Source organism: Octopus bimaculoides, chromosome 25 (assembly GCF_001194135.2).
Source record: "Octopus bimaculoides isolate UCB-OBI-ISO-001 chromosome 25, ASM119413v2, whole genome shotgun sequence".
Classification (NCBI taxonomy): domain Eukaryota; kingdom Metazoa; phylum Mollusca; class Cephalopoda; order Octopoda; family Octopodidae; genus Octopus; species Octopus bimaculoides.
This window is the reverse complement of record NC_069005.1, coordinates 20,656,862-20,674,861: the sequence shown is the minus strand read 5'-3', so window position 1 is coordinate 20,674,861 and position 18,000 is coordinate 20,656,862. Positions and strand designations below refer to the sequence as shown.

General features: G+C 35.9%; 1 protein-coding gene across 2 annotated transcripts in view; it reads left to right on the top strand.

Moving 5' to 3' along the window:
- The window catches only part of LOC106875171 (DNA polymerase epsilon subunit 2), a 38,298-nt gene extending 20,312 nt beyond the window's left edge, over positions 1–17,986 (top strand). For both annotated transcript variants that reach the window (XM_052976756.1, XM_052976757.1), the window contains exons 10-15: positions 496–637; positions 2,675–2,795; positions 4,455–4,569; positions 6,265–6,448; positions 7,262–7,438; positions 9,693–17,986. In XM_052976756.1, the coding sequence (XP_052832716.1) occupies positions 496–637; positions 2,675–2,795; positions 4,455–4,569; positions 6,265–6,448; positions 7,262–7,438; positions 9,693–9,773 (820 nt within the window). In that variant the 3' untranslated portion in view covers positions 9,774–17,986. The remainder of the gene's footprint in view (positions 1–495; positions 638–2,674; positions 2,796–4,454; positions 4,570–6,264; positions 6,449–7,261; positions 7,439–9,692) is intronic.
- The last annotated feature ends 14 nt before the right edge of the window (positions 17,987–18,000 follow it).

Below are 18,000 nucleotides of genomic sequence, written 5' to 3'. Positions count from 1 at the left end.
ACAAACACACACACACACACACACACACACACACACATATATATATAAACACACACGATGGGCTTCTTTCAGTTTCCGTCTACCAAATCCACTCACAAGGCTTTAGTCAACCCAAGGTTATATTAGAAGACACTTGCTCCAGGTGCCATGCAGTGGGACTGAACCTGGTGTCATGTGGTTGGGAAGCAAGCTTCTTATCACACAGCCATGTATGTGTGTGTCAAGTTTCTCTAAGTTTGTGTCTACTAAATTCATTCACAATGCTTTGGTCAACCTGGGTCTAGTTGGACTGAAACTCGGACCAGATTGTTGGGTGGCAAGTTTCTGAATCACATTTCCACACCTCTGTGTTTCAAAGAAATGCCTTTCTTTATTTGTAGGACTGCTGCAGTATGACGAAATACCTATTGCGGCATTATAACCTGTGTAATGTTTTTCTTTTTCTCCTCCCCACCCTTTCCATTTCTTTCATACTCTGACCTTCTGACCTTGCAGGTCCTATTTTGGCAACATTAACTTCTTTGGAGGTCCTCTCAAAACTTGTGCTAAGGCTTCAGACAAACTGCGTCACCTTGAAGTTGAAAATCAAGAGTCCATGTTTGTCTTTCTGTCTGACGTTTGGTTAGATGAGCCCAAAGTAAGTATACAACCCCAACAGTGAACGCCATAAACTCTAAGCTTATATAAAAATATCTTTATTATTATTTACAGGATTGTAAAATACGGTGCTGTATAACAAAACCATTCTCACTGAAATATATATAGATATATACATATATATATATGAAATAAAAAGCATTTCAGTGTGTCATCTTTTTAACCCTTCAGCATTCAAATCATCCAAATTCAGCCCGTGTATTCTGTTTTATGCTCTGACTTGCATGGTCCAGCCTCTCACAGCATTCTGAAAATGAAACAATCACACCACCAAAATGCATGATTAATTCACAACAATGTGAATGAATAGATATAACATTTGACAGAGTAATCTCAGTGCTAAAGGGTTAACGATAAGATTGTGATTTGAAGGAAAATTTGGATGCTATTTCTTGCAAGGTTAGCAATCCCATAAAGACTCTCTTTGGTTTACTTTTTAAAATTTGCAGGTGTAGTTATATGGTAACAGTTTGCTTTTCGACCACATGGTTTTAGGTTCAGTCCCACTGCATGACACCTTGGACAAGTGTCTGTTATAGCCCTGGGCTATTCAAAGCCTTGTGAATAGATTTGGTAGGTGGAAATTGAAAGAATACCATTGTGTATGTGTATATTATGTGTGTGACTGTCTCCTTGTCTTGACTTCACGTGATAGTTGTAAATGAGTGTCACTGTCATACAAGCAGTGTCCTTTGTTTCCAATCTTCAATGAAAACATGTCTGGTTATGGGGAAATATTACTTTCCTCAGAAACATATCAGGGTTGGCAACAGGATGGCATTTGGCCATATGAAATTTGCCTTAGTATATTCTATCAAACCCTTGTGTGGATGTGAAAATGATGATGGTGCCACCTGGTTAAAGGTGCTAGAGTGAAGGGCTGATCTTTGGAATATATAAATTTTAGTCAAGTTGTGAAATTGATGTGGAAACCAATGGTATTTAAGTCTGTCCTCTTTAATAATGCTTTTCAGTGGAAGCAGCAGTGGTGGAGTTCTTCACCTTGAACAAGAACTGGCATCAGAATGAGATCAAAGTTCTGGCAGAAAGATGGCTTCAGATGGTGCAACACTCTACTTTGAATGCTAAGTTGCTTTTGTTGTAACTTAACAAAGAAAGTAAATACGTTACCAAAATGTTGCACAACTTTTGACTCTATGCAATATATACATCATCATTATCATTTAATACCTGTTTTCCATGCTGGCATGAATTGGACAGCTCGACAGGAACTGGTATGGCCAGGGGCCACACCAGGTTCCATACTCTGTTTTAGTTTGTTTTCTATGGCTGGATGCTCTTCCTAATATGTGACACCAGCACCTGTGCTTTCTATGTGGCGTCTTGGTTTTAGGATCTCAATTCTGTTGTGGTTGGCAGGTCTTCTTGAGTACAGCATTGCACCAGGTATCTTGGTCCTCTGTTATCTCCTTTGTAAAGTTCATTTAGAAATTGGCCTTCAGTACTTCGTTCCATGTCTTCTTGGGTCTCCATCTTCCACAACTTGCTTTCACTTTAAGCGATTGGTACTTTTATAAACTGTCCTCATCCATCTGCATCACATTGTATTTGTATATATGTACATGGGTATTTGTGTGTTTGTTGTACCACCACTTGACAACTGGTGTTGGTTTGTTTATATTCCCGTATCTTATCCGATTGGCAAAAGAGACTAAATTAATAATGACCTTAAGGACAATAAGTAGTGTGGCCGTTTCTTTCTGCTAAACCTTTGATGATGATGCCTGCACAAGGCTGCAGTCCAATGACTGAAATAAGTAAAAGATAAAAAATAAAATGTTACAGGAAGAATGACAGAATTAACTGTATTGACAAATTAATAAAGTAGTGGGCTAAATTGTTGCATTCACTTCCTTTCTGAAGTGAAATGCTGTTGTGATTTACTAAAAGAGCAATCCTATTCTGGTGTTAGTCTAATTGTTTATATCCGTACCTCCAAAATTTAGATCCTTGTACTTATGTTAGAAATTGTTATTTATTTATTTTTGTCTTTTAGGTGGTTGACAAATTAAAGGTGTTGTTTAGTGGTTATTCTGAACACCCCCCTGTTGCATTTGTTTTTTGTGGTAACTTCACGTCGCTGTGTCACCAGGCCAATCACACCAAAATACTTCGAGGTAATATATAGTCTTTTTCAGCCTTGCATCTGTGGCACAGATATGCTAATACATGAACACTGATTGTTGATTGAAATATATATCTTTCTATGTATGTATAATAATAGTCAAATCAAGGAATGATATTTTGAATACATTTAATATGTATGTTTCAGATCATTATGCAATAGATAAAAAGGGAATTCATCTCTTACATATCTTCAGTTTAAGGCTTTTCTTTTAAAAATTCCATGCTTTCAATGTTTCTATTTTATTTTGTTAATCCTTATTCTTATTTTCTTCTCTGATTTAGTTTCACCTCATGTTTCTTTTTATCTCATGTCTACATATCACTCCCTTTCTATAGATATTTCACCCCTTCTGGCTACATCCTCCCCTCAACTAATAGATGATTTAAACTGTTGAAGACCATATATAAAAGGCAAATTCTATCGTACTGTTTATATTTTGAAATGTCTTAACTCAGAAATATATTGTGTAAATAAGGAATTCCTTTTTACCTATTGCATAATGTGTATAATATCTATGTATTAAATGCATTCAAAATATCATTACTTGGCCTGGCTTTATTGTTATATGACTCTATGCCAGTATGGGCTGATCAGTCCTTCATTTACATGAATACTCTAAAAAGGATTTGGAGTGGTTTGTTCTACTCAAGCCAGACAATTCTGGTAACATACATTACTTTTAAGCATAACATGAAATATATAAAGAGAGCTGTGTGTTTGGATTTCCTTGTCGTTCATGAGGAATTACCTTGGATGTTTATTCTACTTGCATTTATCGGTGTCCAGTTGCCTGATATAGTTAACCAAATTGGTTTAACACTAAGTGCTTTATACATATCTGCCTGGACTTATCTCTTTTACTTCTTACATATATACATATAATAGATAAATACATGTCTAAATTGGACAACAAGTGGTTAAGAAATTCACTTGCTGACATGTTTCTATCTTATTAGACCTCATCAGCGAATCTTAAAGTGGCAACAAGCTTACTTAATCCTTTAGCATTTAGATTACTTCGTCAAATGTAATACTTATTCACTTACATTGTTTTGAATTAATCATGCTTTATCTCGTAACTTTGAGATTTCAGTGATGTGATTGTATATTTTTAGAATCACATTGTCAGATAAGTGTGAGAGGCTGGATTTGGCTGATCGGATTATTTTGGCCAGAAATGGCCTATTTAAATGTTAAAAAGTTGATGGTGATGAATGAAAGTAAATTTGATCATGGCAAGGGTAGGTGTGATAGTCTGGATCTGGTTAATATGAACACAAAGCTGGTAGAATATTTTGGCTGTATATTTGATCATAGCAGGATTTGAACTCAAGATAAATATAACCCTTTAGCATTCAGATGATTCTTTCAAATATATTTGTAGATTCATATTATTTTGAATTAATCATGCATTATCTCATAGCCTTGAGATTTCAATGATGTGATTGTTTTATTTTTAGAATATTATTGTAGGATAGATGTGAGAGGCCATATATGGTTGGTTAGAATATAAAGCAGAACATTTGGGCTGGATATGGTCAGTTTGAATGCTAAAAGGATAATGAAATACAACTGTTTGCTCTTTTACCACCACTCCATTATATTATCAATAATAATAATAAAAATATATCTTGTATTGTTTTTTCAGAATCATTTATTGAATTGTGTGATATAATCTGTAAATACCAGAATCTTAAGGACTGTTGTAGGTTCATATTTGTCCCAGGTCCATTGGACCCAGGACCTACGAACATACTCCCTCGGTAAGTATCACATACTTTCTATCAAATGACACCATATACTGTGAAAAATGTGCCACATAGCTTCACACATCATAGAATTTGTGTAGCAATGTCCCATCATTGACTCTTAGCATTGATTCACAATAGAGTATCAGATTATTCTGTCATGCAATTTGACAGAAATTGCATAGTTTCTTATTACCATTCACATAATGATGTGAAGAAATAAGCTGCTATCAAATGCAATTTCTTATTTATTTACATCGTTTATGAGTAACTTATATTCATAATATGATGCTTATTTATTGACGTCATTTTGAATTAATTATGCATTATCTCATTGTTTTGAGATTTTGATGATGTGATTGTATATTTTTACAATGACATTATAGGGTAGGTGTAAGAGGCCAGATCTTGGCAGTTTGAACATAAAACAAGTAGAATATTTGGGCCGGATATGGTTGGTTTAAATGGTTAAAACACAAGAAACACTAAAATAATTTGATATTCAAAGCCATACAGGGGTACTACTTGAAAAAAAGGTTAGAAAACACCAACATCAGTTGATTAAATAAATTTTCTTCATTTTCAAGCATGCATGTTGATGCTACATAAAGTAATCCAGTCCACACTGTAAAGGAAGGACATCCAGCTGTAAAAACAGACACACAAGTCTGGTGCAGGCTCCTGCCTGGTCAGTTCCGGTCAAACTGTCCAACCCATGCCAGCATGGAAGGTGGACGTTAAATGGTGATGAGGACAACCTTTTAGAAAATGAAGCTAAATTTCTTTCAAACCACACCTGTATTGTTTTAACATTTTAGCATTCAGATTACTTTATCAAATGTAATACTTATCTCGTCTCTTTGAAATTTCAGTGATGTGATTATTTTTGGAATGGCATTGTAGGGTAGGTGTGAGAGGCTGGATCTGGCCAGTTTGTACATAGGATAGATTTTTTAACTGGATATGGCTAGTTTAGATGCTAAAGGGTTAAATAATGGCATATATGTTGGAAGTATTCCTGTGAAGTGATGGTTGTGGCTGCAATGCTTTTGTTTGACCACATGTTCCACCTGGTGCTGAACAATACATAATGTTTCTAACACATTGATACACACAGGCAACAGGCTTTTGCATTGCTTCCTTCTACCAAATTCTATTCCACAAAATATCAGTCCACCTAAGGTTATGGCAGAAAGCACTCAAGGTACTCCACAGTGGGATCAAACATAGAACCACTTGGTTGAGAAGTGAATTTCTTAGCCGTATCACCATACCTTACATCCGTGTTTAATAAACTTTTCTCTTTCTTTTTTTTATCATTTTCTTTTTGTTTTTATCTTTTACTTGTTTTGGTCATTGGACTGTGACCATGCTGGGGTACTACTTGAAGTGTTTAGTCAAGCAAATTGAATACAATACGTATTTCTAAGTCTGTTACTCATACTATTAGCCTCTTGCTACACTGCTAATGTTACAGGGATGTAAACAAACCAACACTGGTTATCAAGTGACAGTAGGCTTCCATACAGTTTCTGCCTGCCACATTCACTCACAAGGCATTAGCCTACCTGAGGGTTAGTAGAACGCACTTACCCAAGATGCTGCACAGTGAGACTGAACCCACAACCATATACTTGTAAAGTGAGCTTCTTAACCACACAACCTGTGTCATTATGGAATCTTTTACATTTCTTTGCCTTTGATTTGCAGACCTGCCATTCCCAACTCTATCACAGAATATTTCCGGAAGAAAATCCCTCATGCAATATTCACCAGCAATCCTTGTCGGATCCAATATTGTACACAAGAGATTGTTGTCTTTCGAGAAGATATTGTTACCAAGCTTTGTCGCAGTTGTATCAGATTTCCTACCTCTGGCGATGTGCCTACTCATGTAAGTATTTCTGTCATATCTTCTTTTTATTCTTCATTTCTGCTGACTATAATTGGAATTGATTTGTAAATGGCATCTAAAATAAAGGAAAGCACTAACTCTTTAAGTTGATGCAATTTTACTATGTGCCATTTTTTGGGCTGTGTGGAGTGAAGGGTTCTCTTGACCCTTTCATTACTATATTTCTAACCAAAATATACCCCTTATGTGTTTCATTTAAATAATCGTGAATTTAGACTGGTTTAATAAAACAACTCTAACTTTTGTAGCTGTCAACATACAAATGTGATTGTTTTTAAACACAATTTAATAAAAGGCTCTTAAGCAAGTCTTTTTCATAATTTTTACCTCATTACAGGTAAATTGATCAAAATGTAAAATTATTTAAATTTTGTTTAAACACCAGCATAGAAAATGAGCTTACAACAAAATTTTAATATAGAAGAATTGTACAAATTACTGAATTATCTATCAGTTGAACTTAATGCACATAAGATAGGTGTACCATAAAAGTAAAACAGAATGAAATAGCTTGGCAACAGGCAGGGTATCTGGACATAGAAAATTTGCTGCAGTAAACTCTGTTCATACAAGCATGTAAAAGTAGAAGTAAAATGATGATGATGATGTTGATTCAGTCTTATTGTGTTTGCATAATCAGCTTTATAATAGTTTTATAATAATCAGCTTTATAATAGTTTTTATGTCCATTTTTTTCAAGTTTGAGTTGGACAGAATTTCTTGAGACATTCCTTCCTTCGTATGTAAATACATAATCTGATTTCTGACCATTGTTTCTTTCTTGATTTTCAGTTTGCTAAAACTATAGTGTCCCAGGGTCACCTCTGTCCACTACCACTTCATGTATGTCCAGTTTATTGGGCCTATGACTGTGGCTTGCAGCTCTATCCCTTGCCAGATTTACTTGTATGCGCTGGCAAATATGATGGTTTCACAGTAAATTCTCTTGACTGCATCATAACAAATCCTGTAAGTAACACATTAACAGTTTTTTGTTTTGTTGTGTAGTTATCTCACAGGCTTTCCACCTTATACATACACACACATGCAAACACACGTGAGTTATTAGTGAGGAATTATCAAAATACTTTATAAGCTCTCTGTTAGTACACCAAGCTAACAATATTGTGAGTGGAGGCGCAATGGCCCAGTGGTTAAGGCAGCGGACTTGCAGTCATAGGATCGCGGTTTCGATTCCTAGACCGGGCATTGTGAGTGTTTATTGAGCGAAAACACCTAAAGCTCCACGAGGCTCCGGCAGGGGACAGTGGTGAACCCTGCTGTACTCTTTCACCCCAACTTTCTCTCACTCTTTCTTCCTGTTTCTGTTGTACCTGTAATTCAAAGGGTCAACCTTGTAACACTGTGTCACGCTGAATATCCCCGAGAACTACGTTAAGGGTACACGTGTCTGTGGAGTGCTCAGCCACTTGTACGTTAATTTCACGATCGGATCAACTGGAACTCTCGACATCGTAAGCGACGGAGTGCCAACAACTAACAATATTGTAAAGAACTCTGTATTCTTGTGGCAGGGTCCGAGGTTATAGTTCATCACCATTCTATATTGTAAATCTGTGGTTGTGCTCTGGTTATACTGGTCTTTTACACAGTGATATACAAGACAAGTTTGAAATAATGGTCATTACATAATTTTCCTTTATTGCAGTAAGTTTGACATACAGCTGTTTCCAGTAGTCACCATAGGTTTGTTATTGATAGGTTGTCCACAAAAACATCTGGTAGAAATCTCATGTGATGAGGAGAGGTCAATTCATGTCAGCAAAATGAAGGAAAATCATTTGATCAGATAACCAGAAATGACTCGGACAAAAGTAGTATTAATTTTTTAGGTTGTTCAATATCTCCCAACCAATCAGTGGACTGATTGAACAAATCTATTTATAACGTAACTATAATGATTACTGGAAACGGCTGTAAGTCAAATTTACTACAGTAAAAATATGTAATGACCATTATTTATACCTTATATATATTGCGAGATTGTGGGTTCAATTCCCAGACCAGGTGTTGCATTGTATTCTTGAGCAAAGCACCTCATTTCATTTTGCTCTGCGATCATTTCGTCATGTGGCACATGGTGCACCTGTACAGGTAATGTCCATATGATGGAGGGAGTGAGCTTGTGTGAACACAAGCATTTGATCACTATAAACAAATCATCTGTATGGTTGTTTGACAAGATATTGCCAAAGCCTTGTACATCATGGGAGAGTCCATGACTCAAACACACACACACAGAGGTTACATAAAGTATTTGAGGACAAATTTGTTTTTTTGTTTTTTTTTAGGAAAACATGCATATCATAACAGAAAATGTTTGTGCATATAGTGCAGGTGTGGCTGCGTGGTTGGAAGCTTCGTTCCTAACCACGTGGTCCTGGGTTTAGTCCCATTGCATGGCACCTTGGGCAAGTGCCTTTTCTTATAGCCTCAGACCAACCAAAGCCTTGTGAGTTGATTTGGTAGATGGGAACCGAAAGAAGCCCATTGTATGTGTGTGTATCTGATATACACATACATACATACATACATACATACATAGGTATCAGGTTGGTGTAAAGTTAATGGCTGATTTTTAGATCTTAATTAAAAATGAAAAAACCCATGATTAAGACAATATTTATTCATTAGTCATAATTTCCATTGTATATCATCATCATTCTTTTAATATCCACTTTTCCATGATTCCTTGGGTCCCACTGAATTTGTTGAGGCAACCATCTCCAGTTTTCAAGCAAGGTAGTATTTTCCTATGGTCAGACATGTTCTTTATGAATGGGCTTCTTTAAGTTTCCATCTACCATATCCACTCGGAAACCTTTGCTTGAGGCAAGGGTAAAGGACACTTGCCCAACATGTTGCACAGTGGGACTGAAACTGAAAGCATGTGGTTGAAAAGTAAACTTCTTAACCACACTTGTTCCTATTTGGCATGTCAAAATTAATGTTTATGGTGGTGAGCTAACAGTCATTAGCACTCTGGGCAAAATGTTTAGCACTATTTTGTCCATCTTCACGTTCTGAGTTCAAATTCCGCCAAGGTCCTGTCTGCCTTTCATCTTCTTTGGGTCGATAAAAAAAAGTACCAGTTAGGTACCCCGCTTCCCTAAAATTGTTGGCTTGTGTCAAAATTTGAAATCAGAATTAATTGTATGTTTCATATTTTCAACTTATTGATTGTTTTTAATTATATTTTCAGGGATCCTTTTCACGGTCAAATTTCTCCTTTAAAGTTTATATTCCGAGTACGAAACAAATAGAGAACAGCAAGATAGAATGAAACCAAGTCTTCAGCTGAGTTGTCAACAAGCATTTGTCACAGCAGCAGGGAAGTTTCTAGAATCCTGTTTATGTTTACCAGTGAATTTGTTTTTGTTTTTGTTTTTTTCCCCCCTTTAATTTTCAATTGCTGTTTGTTGTCTAATAAGGTCTATAACCTTTATGACTACAAATTTTGCATGTTCTGTTTCTGTATAAGACACACACAAAGTCTGCCAGGCTGGCAAGATTTTATTCTTAATTCATGGTTGAATTTTGTGTGTTGAGAAACACACTTGTGTGTCAGCTTATTTTAAATTTTGAAATTTTTTCCACTATTCTAATGATAAAATCCCCCTTGCCCTTCTTCAGCCCTCCTTCATCTAATTAAGTCCCCCACTTCTAAAAATATTCCTATAATTATCCCCATTCCACTTCTTCTCACCCCTTTCCATTAAAACCATATTTCTATCATTCGATTAAAAAAAAAAAAAACTTTTCCTGCCACCTACATATATCTAATTGATAAAATACCTCCCACAATTTAACAAATTGCCCATACCCACCTGCCATGTTTTAGAAACAAAAATTCACCATCATATATTGCTAATTAAACCCTGTGGGAGATTGTATGTGGTGTAAAGTACTGATCCTGTCATATCATTCCATATGATATAGACAAACAGGTGGCTGTTAGCTTTTCAAAGTTTGCCTGAATGAATGGATGAAATCCATGTTGTTCTGTGTAGATATTGTATGCACACCCCTGCTGTTGTTCAGTCTATTGGGTTGGCAAGAAAGTAATTTCGTTTTTTGCAAATAGAGATTTTTTTTTTTTTAATGGCTTATGTCAGTGTTATGATTTTTTCCTTTTGACAATTGATAGCTGTTACTTTTAGCTTACTTTAGAAGCAAATTGCACGTAATTTTGTTTACAGCTGTTCGGTGTCAATTTTAGCATAAAGTGCAAAAATGAACATTTTTCACCATATTTTGATTTTTTTAAATTTCCATAAAGCCAAGAAAGCAACTGAGGTTCACAAAGAGATATATGAAGTTTATGGTGTTGATTGCTTAATACAATGCACATGTCAGAAATTGTTTTGAAAATTCTATTCTGGAGATTTTTCATTCAAAGATGACCAATGTTCTGGTCGACCTACTGAATTTTATGACCAAATCAAAACCATAATTGAATCTTATTGTCATATAGTTGTGCGAGAGATTGCAGAGAGTTTAAATGTATCACACACAACAATCGAAAATCACTTAAAATGTCTTGGACCCTTTAAGAAGCTTGAAAAAAATGACTTTTATTTCACACTAAAAAAAAACAGAAATTACTTTCTTGCCAACCCAATATTTTTCTGTACATCACGCTAACCCTATTGCCCATCCCTTTTTTTTTTTTTTTTTTTTACTCCTTTTCTCATTTTGCTTCACCATTCCAGAAAATATTTTACTGTCCCCCCACCCTTTTTTTTTTCTTTTTTTACCATTTAGTACTCCACATTACATCTGTTCAACGACATACTTTATATTTCGATGATTTGTAAACTTTTGTAGCATGCTAGAGCGTGCTAATCCTTTACCTGACCCTCCTCTATCTCATCAAGTAGTTCTCCACAACCCTCTAATGACACAACATAGCTGATTCTGAAAGAAGAAAACTTGACTCTTAATACTAGCTTCATCCTTTATATTGGTTCCTGAAGAATGAAATGGGTCCACTCACTGGCCCTGTCAATCTTACCCCTTTAGTCTGCTGATATTCAGTTCCAATATCAACCGAATTTGCGTACTCTTTTATTATATTACTTATTTCAGTCATTTGACTGCAGCCATGCTGGAGCACCACCTTAAAGGCTTTTAGTTGATGGAATTGACCCTAGGACTTATTCTTTGTAAGCCTAGTACTTATTCTTTCGAGTTTCTTTTGCCAAATTGCTAAGTTACAGGGACATCACACCAGCATCAGTTGTCAAGCAATGACGGGGGGAGGGACAAACACAGACATGCACACATAAATACACACTCACAACTGGCTTCTTTTAGCTTCCATTTACCAGATGCATTCACAAGGCTTTGGTCAGCCTGTGGCTGTCACACACTGTAATTGAACCTGCAACCATGTGGTTGGGAAGCAAGCTTCTTATCACACAGCCATGCCTGTGCCTACATGTTTAAATTTCCTTCCTGTTTTACTTTATAAATATCTAGCCTGCTCAACTCATCTTCTCTCTCTTTCTCTCTCTCTCTCTCTCTCTCTCTCTCCTCATGCATTTTGCACTATCTATCTGTATCTATGTATGCCTTCTTTAAAGCATTCCATTGCTATCAAAAGTAACCAAGGTTGTTACCTGGCTTGATCAAGTAGGCGTATGACCAAAGGTATTTAAATTATCTTTTATTTGTTTCTTGTTTTTGTCATTAGACTGTGGCTATGCTGGGGCACCACTTTGAAGAATATTTAGCCGAATGAATTGACCCTAGAACTTTTATTTTTTTAAGCCTGGTACTTATTCTTTTGGTCACTTTTGCTGAACTGCCAAGTTATGGAGATCTAAACACACCAACACCAGTTGTCAAATGGTGGGGATAAACATATGCACAACGTGTGTGCACACGCATACACACACACACACACACATATTTTGTGGGCTCAAACATACACACACACATGAGTGGGTTCAATTCGATTTGTCCCCATTGTTTAAGTTGAGGCATTGATTTCTATGTTTCGTAGTAGTAGTAGTATAGCCTGTTTCTAATGGCTTGTTCTTCTTGCTGAACAACTCTCCACGGTTCTGTATTGCTAGTGGATATACTAGGAGTTCTCTTGAGGACTCTTTCTGCTTGATGTTTTACGTTTATGAATGTGTTTGTTCCCTCGAGCATACATTTAGCCTCTTCCATGTTATTAATGGTAAACCACATTTCGTCCATATAAATAAGAGGCTTGTCAACGCAACTACCGAATGTAAAATTATCGCTTGCTTGGCATCTCATCCTCCCTGTTGTGATGAGTCCGTTTTTAATCGATCTTAGTATGTATGACTTAACAGAGTTTGATACTTCTGTGATGTGTAATCCATTACTTTTGGGGTCGACTTTGTGGCACACTTCGAATGTTTGCCTTTATTGAAATTATAGTGGTGTAGCCATGTCGAATATATATCGAGAGAAGTTTGAACATCGTGATATCGGCAGTTTGTGGTTCCAAATAGTTCGTTCTTTTGTTAAATTTGTTGCCATATTGGGACTGTAATTGTTTTTATGTTTATTTCTGTAGCTGCAGATTGTATTAGGTTGAGAAGCTTGGGCGTGTTTTTGTATATGTCGTTTCATTCGTTTCTGATTTGTATGTTGTTGGTATTTTTCGCGAATGTAATTACATCTCCTGACTCTGTTGAATTAGCATGGTTCATAAGTTTTTTTATGAAATCGTGTTTTTGGCCACGTACTATCATTTCGTTTGTATATGAGACTTGATCATTGTTTTTGTAATTCTTGTGTGCTTCTTGTTTGTATGGTTTGTCTGTGAGTTGCTTAAGAAAGGCTAATTGTCCTTCCTTTTGAATGTTCGATGCGGCTATTGTTTGTCTTTCCTCTTTATCGCTGATGAGATAATGGCAAAGTCCCTTTGGGTTGAATACTTTGGTAGCGTTTATATCATAAGGTTTGGGAATGTTCTTAATGTTTTTAAGCGAGTAGAAAGCATGTATGTTACTTGGATGGTTGACATGCCAGGAAATGATGTGAAAGTGTGGAATTTATTTACGTAACAGGATGCATCTCATTAACAGGTGAGACAAAGGTGAATACAGATATGTAACATACTAAAAATTAATATGTAGTTCTCACTTTCACATATTATATAATAAAATGAAAATGAATATACAAAATTATACACTTATGCTATGTTTCTGTCGTGAAACTGTCCAAAGCATCCTTTATACAAGGGCGCTTTCGAAAACGAACACATGTGAGGTCTTGACTTGATATCCTTTTGCAGCGAACACAGTCTGCAAACTTTTTCCTTCCATTTATCTTTCTGACTTGATGAAAGTCAATATTTTCTCTGACATCCACCTCAGTTAATTTTGCTTTTCTCTCAGTTCTGTGCTTTCTAGAAGAAAGGCCCTCAAGTAACTGAGATGCGATGTCAACCCAAAATTTCAAGTGGTCGTAGTCTTTTGGTGGTGGAGGTACTTTGTGGCTTTTTACATATACAATATATGAATTTACGATAGTTAAATTAACTAGAAACCACAAAATATACCTCCACCATTTCTTCCCGGGTCGACCAACTGGGTAATATGCCCGATCATTAGAAGACAGAAATAAAATCTGTCTTTTGTCTTTATAAGCAGTAATTAATAGATTTTCTTTTTGCATCTGTAAAATGTCCCCTCTATTTTTTAATTTTATTTTCCATTCGTGGGGTAAACCTTTACGGTTGCTCATAACAGTACTGCACATGTAAGTACTTACGCGGGCAAAATTTTCCACCAAAGTCACTGACGAAAGAAAATGGTTGAAATAGGTGTCGGTGCTGATGGTTCAGTGGTTCAGTGAGAGACCATACTACATCATGTCCCAATCCATGCTGTCTGTTTCCATTATATTTTTTCCCTGTGAAAACATCGAAGTTTACACAATATCCCGTCTCCAATTCACAAACTTCCCATACCTTGATCCCCCATTTAGTAGGTTTGGCAGGCATGTACTGCCGAAAATGTACTCTGCCCTTATAGCCTATCATGGTTTCATCTACACTGAGATTTTTCCCAGGAAGATATACAGTTCTATAATTATTTGCAAGTAAATTAAGTACAGGGCATACTTTGTACAGGGGATTGTAGTTTGGGTGGTTTTTGTTGGGGGCATTTTCAGAATCAGTTAAATGTAAATACTGAGATATTTTCGAATACCTCGCTTTCGACATTATGCTTGAGCTATATGGATCACCATACCTCACATCGGGACTCCAATAGTTTCACAGTCAAGGAAGCTGTTTAACACCAAACATATTAATTGTAAAAAACACTCATTTCTGCAGTATTAGTTGGCTGCCACAGTGGATCGTTTCTTCCACAAACAGAAATTAAACGTTGTGCATATTTGTCCCTTTCTTCAGCAACAGTTTCATAAAAACTTTCTGGTAAAAATAAAAAGATAGTCTAATGGTTGAGCATCAGGAGGTAAATTATGTTGTGGACCAGTGTTTTCTGTAAAATCCGAGATAGTGTTTGGTGTTGTGATTTTTGACCATGTTGCCATGTTTACGCTATGATTTTCATCACTTTCATTATTAAACTCTTCCTCGTCCGACGAAAAATCACTGATATCGATATCAGATTCATCTGAAGACAAAATACTTTTGTTTTCGTTTATATTTTCTGTATCATTAATTGTAAATCCTTCAAAGTCGGAATCACTACTTGCTGATGCCATTTCTTTCACAACCAAGGAAAGCACTTCTCTTCAAACGTTAAAAAAACCATGTGGTCTAAACAATTTCACGGTATTTATACTTGAATAAAGGCGGGAAAGGCATTATCTCAAAGCTACGAGAATTCAATAATGTGATTTGTTTGTTTTTTTTAGCAATTTTGTAGAGCTTAATTAATTAATTTTAGCTGGTTACGGTCGATTTGAACACTAAAGGTGTAAGCTCTTCACGGCTTTGGTGATTTCTCCAATGTGGATATTGAGCGGGATCCCTGGCCCCAATTCTTGCAGATATTGAGGTGGAGGGCGATAAAATGTTTCTTGAGAGTGTTCCTTCCATCTCGCCAGTTGGTCCTCAATGGAAGTTAGCAACCATCCAGCCTTGTCCTTTACTGGTCTGACGGAAGTAACCTTATTGTTGCATATATTGACATCAAGTCTCTTTTCCTCGCTGCTGTTTCCACTTCGTCGGCCACTTCATTGAAGTATGTTCTTCTGTCTCTCCTTAGTTTCTTCTTGACTTCTCTCAGCGCCTCACTATACTTACTAGCAACAGCCTGCTTCTGCTGATGGGTTCTGGCTTGGTTCAACTCCTGCTTCAGCATCTTCCTCTCCTCCACTTTCTGCCAAGTCTCGTCACTTATCCAAGGCTTCCTGTTCACTGGTCGTCTTCCCAGAACCTCTTTGTACACTCCAACTGTAGCTTCCTTCAAATTTGTCCAGGATTGTTCCACAGTTGCCTCTGCCTCCTGTCTGTAGGGCTCCAAATCGATATATATATATACACACACATATATATTTGCGTATTTAAATATCTACCAAATATTTTGGTAAGTTAAGTATTGTAACTGTTACCAAAGTAGCAAAATTCACACTTGAAAACTTGTTTATACTTTGTTTAAATATAACTTTCGTATAGGTGATACAATTTTGGGTGCGTATCAATTGAAATAAGAGCCATGACGCAATCCTATATATTAATAAAACTTGTTTATTATCCTATGTGCATTTTGATGCAAGATCCCGACTTACTCTTGTCTGAGATTAGAAATTAGGGCCTTCCATCTCTTCAGAGCCAAGTTACATTAATTCACAACAGACAACATTATTATTTGTATATAAATTACATGTATGTAGAGAAGTTCAAATCGGGTTGTTTTGACATGAACATATTGAAACTGCTTGCAATATTGGTTAAGAAAACCGTTATATAGTAGAGTAACTAAGTACAATTGTTAACCTAGGATATTAAGTGATGACATGTTTACGGCGCTGTTTCATCAAATAAGAAAACCGTTAGGGGTTTGAGAAGAAAAGAAATGTAAAGAAAATTACCTATTATAGATCTTGCAGAAATACAAATTAATGGTCAAAATAAGGTTTTTGATCTACATAATTTACATCATTGTGATTAACCCTATCAAGTAATATTTTTTTTTATGTTTTAAATGATTTTGAGAAATAATTTAAGGATATGTAATCAAGATAAATAATAAATTATAAAATAAAATAAAGTAGGTAACATTCAGATTGAAACCATACAAAATTTAAATATACATTACATTAACTTAGTAGTCATCATCATCATCGTTTAACGTCCGCTTTCCATGCTAGCATGGGTTGGACGATTTGACTGAGGACTGGTGAAACCGGATGGCAACACCAGGCTCCAGTCTGATTTGGCAGAGTTTCTACAGCTGGATGCCCTTCCTAACGCCAACCACTCAGAGAGTAGTGGAATTATAAATACAATATTAACCCTTTCGTTACCATATTTCTAACCAAAATACACCCCTTATGTGTTTCAATTAATTTCTAACATAATCATAAATTTAGTCTGGTTTCATTAAACAACTCCTTTTTTATTTATCAACATATTGTGATTTTTGGAAGATAATTTAACGAAAGGTTCTCAACCAATTCTATACCAAAATTTTTGTCACAAAGTGACTCTAATTACAGGTAAATATAGGTAAATTCAACAAAATATAGAATTATAAAAATTTTTGTTGAAATATCGCTATAGAAAATGGGTTATTGGCTAATATTCAATTGGGTATACAACAAAATTTTACTATAGAAGAGTTGTGCACATTACTGGATTCATCAGGTGAATTTAACACCCAAAAGACAGGTGTACCATAAAGGTATAAATAAAACAAAAGACTGAAAATTGTCTGTGAAGAAAACTAGAAAACAAAATACACACAGAAATATACAATAATGATTTACAAAATAAATTAATCAAAATTCGTCACTCACCTTACAGATAAATTAAAATTACACATAAGGAAAAATGGAAACGAAGTAAATTTGAAAGTATTTATAAAATCAAATCACACACATATACTATAAAGGTTTGATAGTTGTCATAGAGACTTCAGTCTCTCTATCACCTTTCAACAGCATTATAAATGAAGAGACAATAGAACAATTAACAATATAGTAAAAAGGTTTTATTTATGATGATACTTGGTTATACAAATTCCTGTCATTCAGCTTAGCAGCCACTGATTGAATTGTATTTTGGTAATGGAAGGTTAAGGTCTTCCTTGGTGCCTGCCAGAGAAGCAAGTAGCTATCACATCGATAGCATCATGGTGAAAAGTGCTTCGTGGAGGAGCGAGGTGTTGCCATGTAGAAGGTCTGAGCTCAACTCGCCTAACAAAGTGAAACCACTGTTTAAGTACGAGTTTTACTACGAATGCGCAACTCGAGGGGCTTCCGGTGGTGAAGTCCCCTGCACATGCACAGAATAGTACTTCCTCAATGGCGGCTATAATTTCGCGCCACTA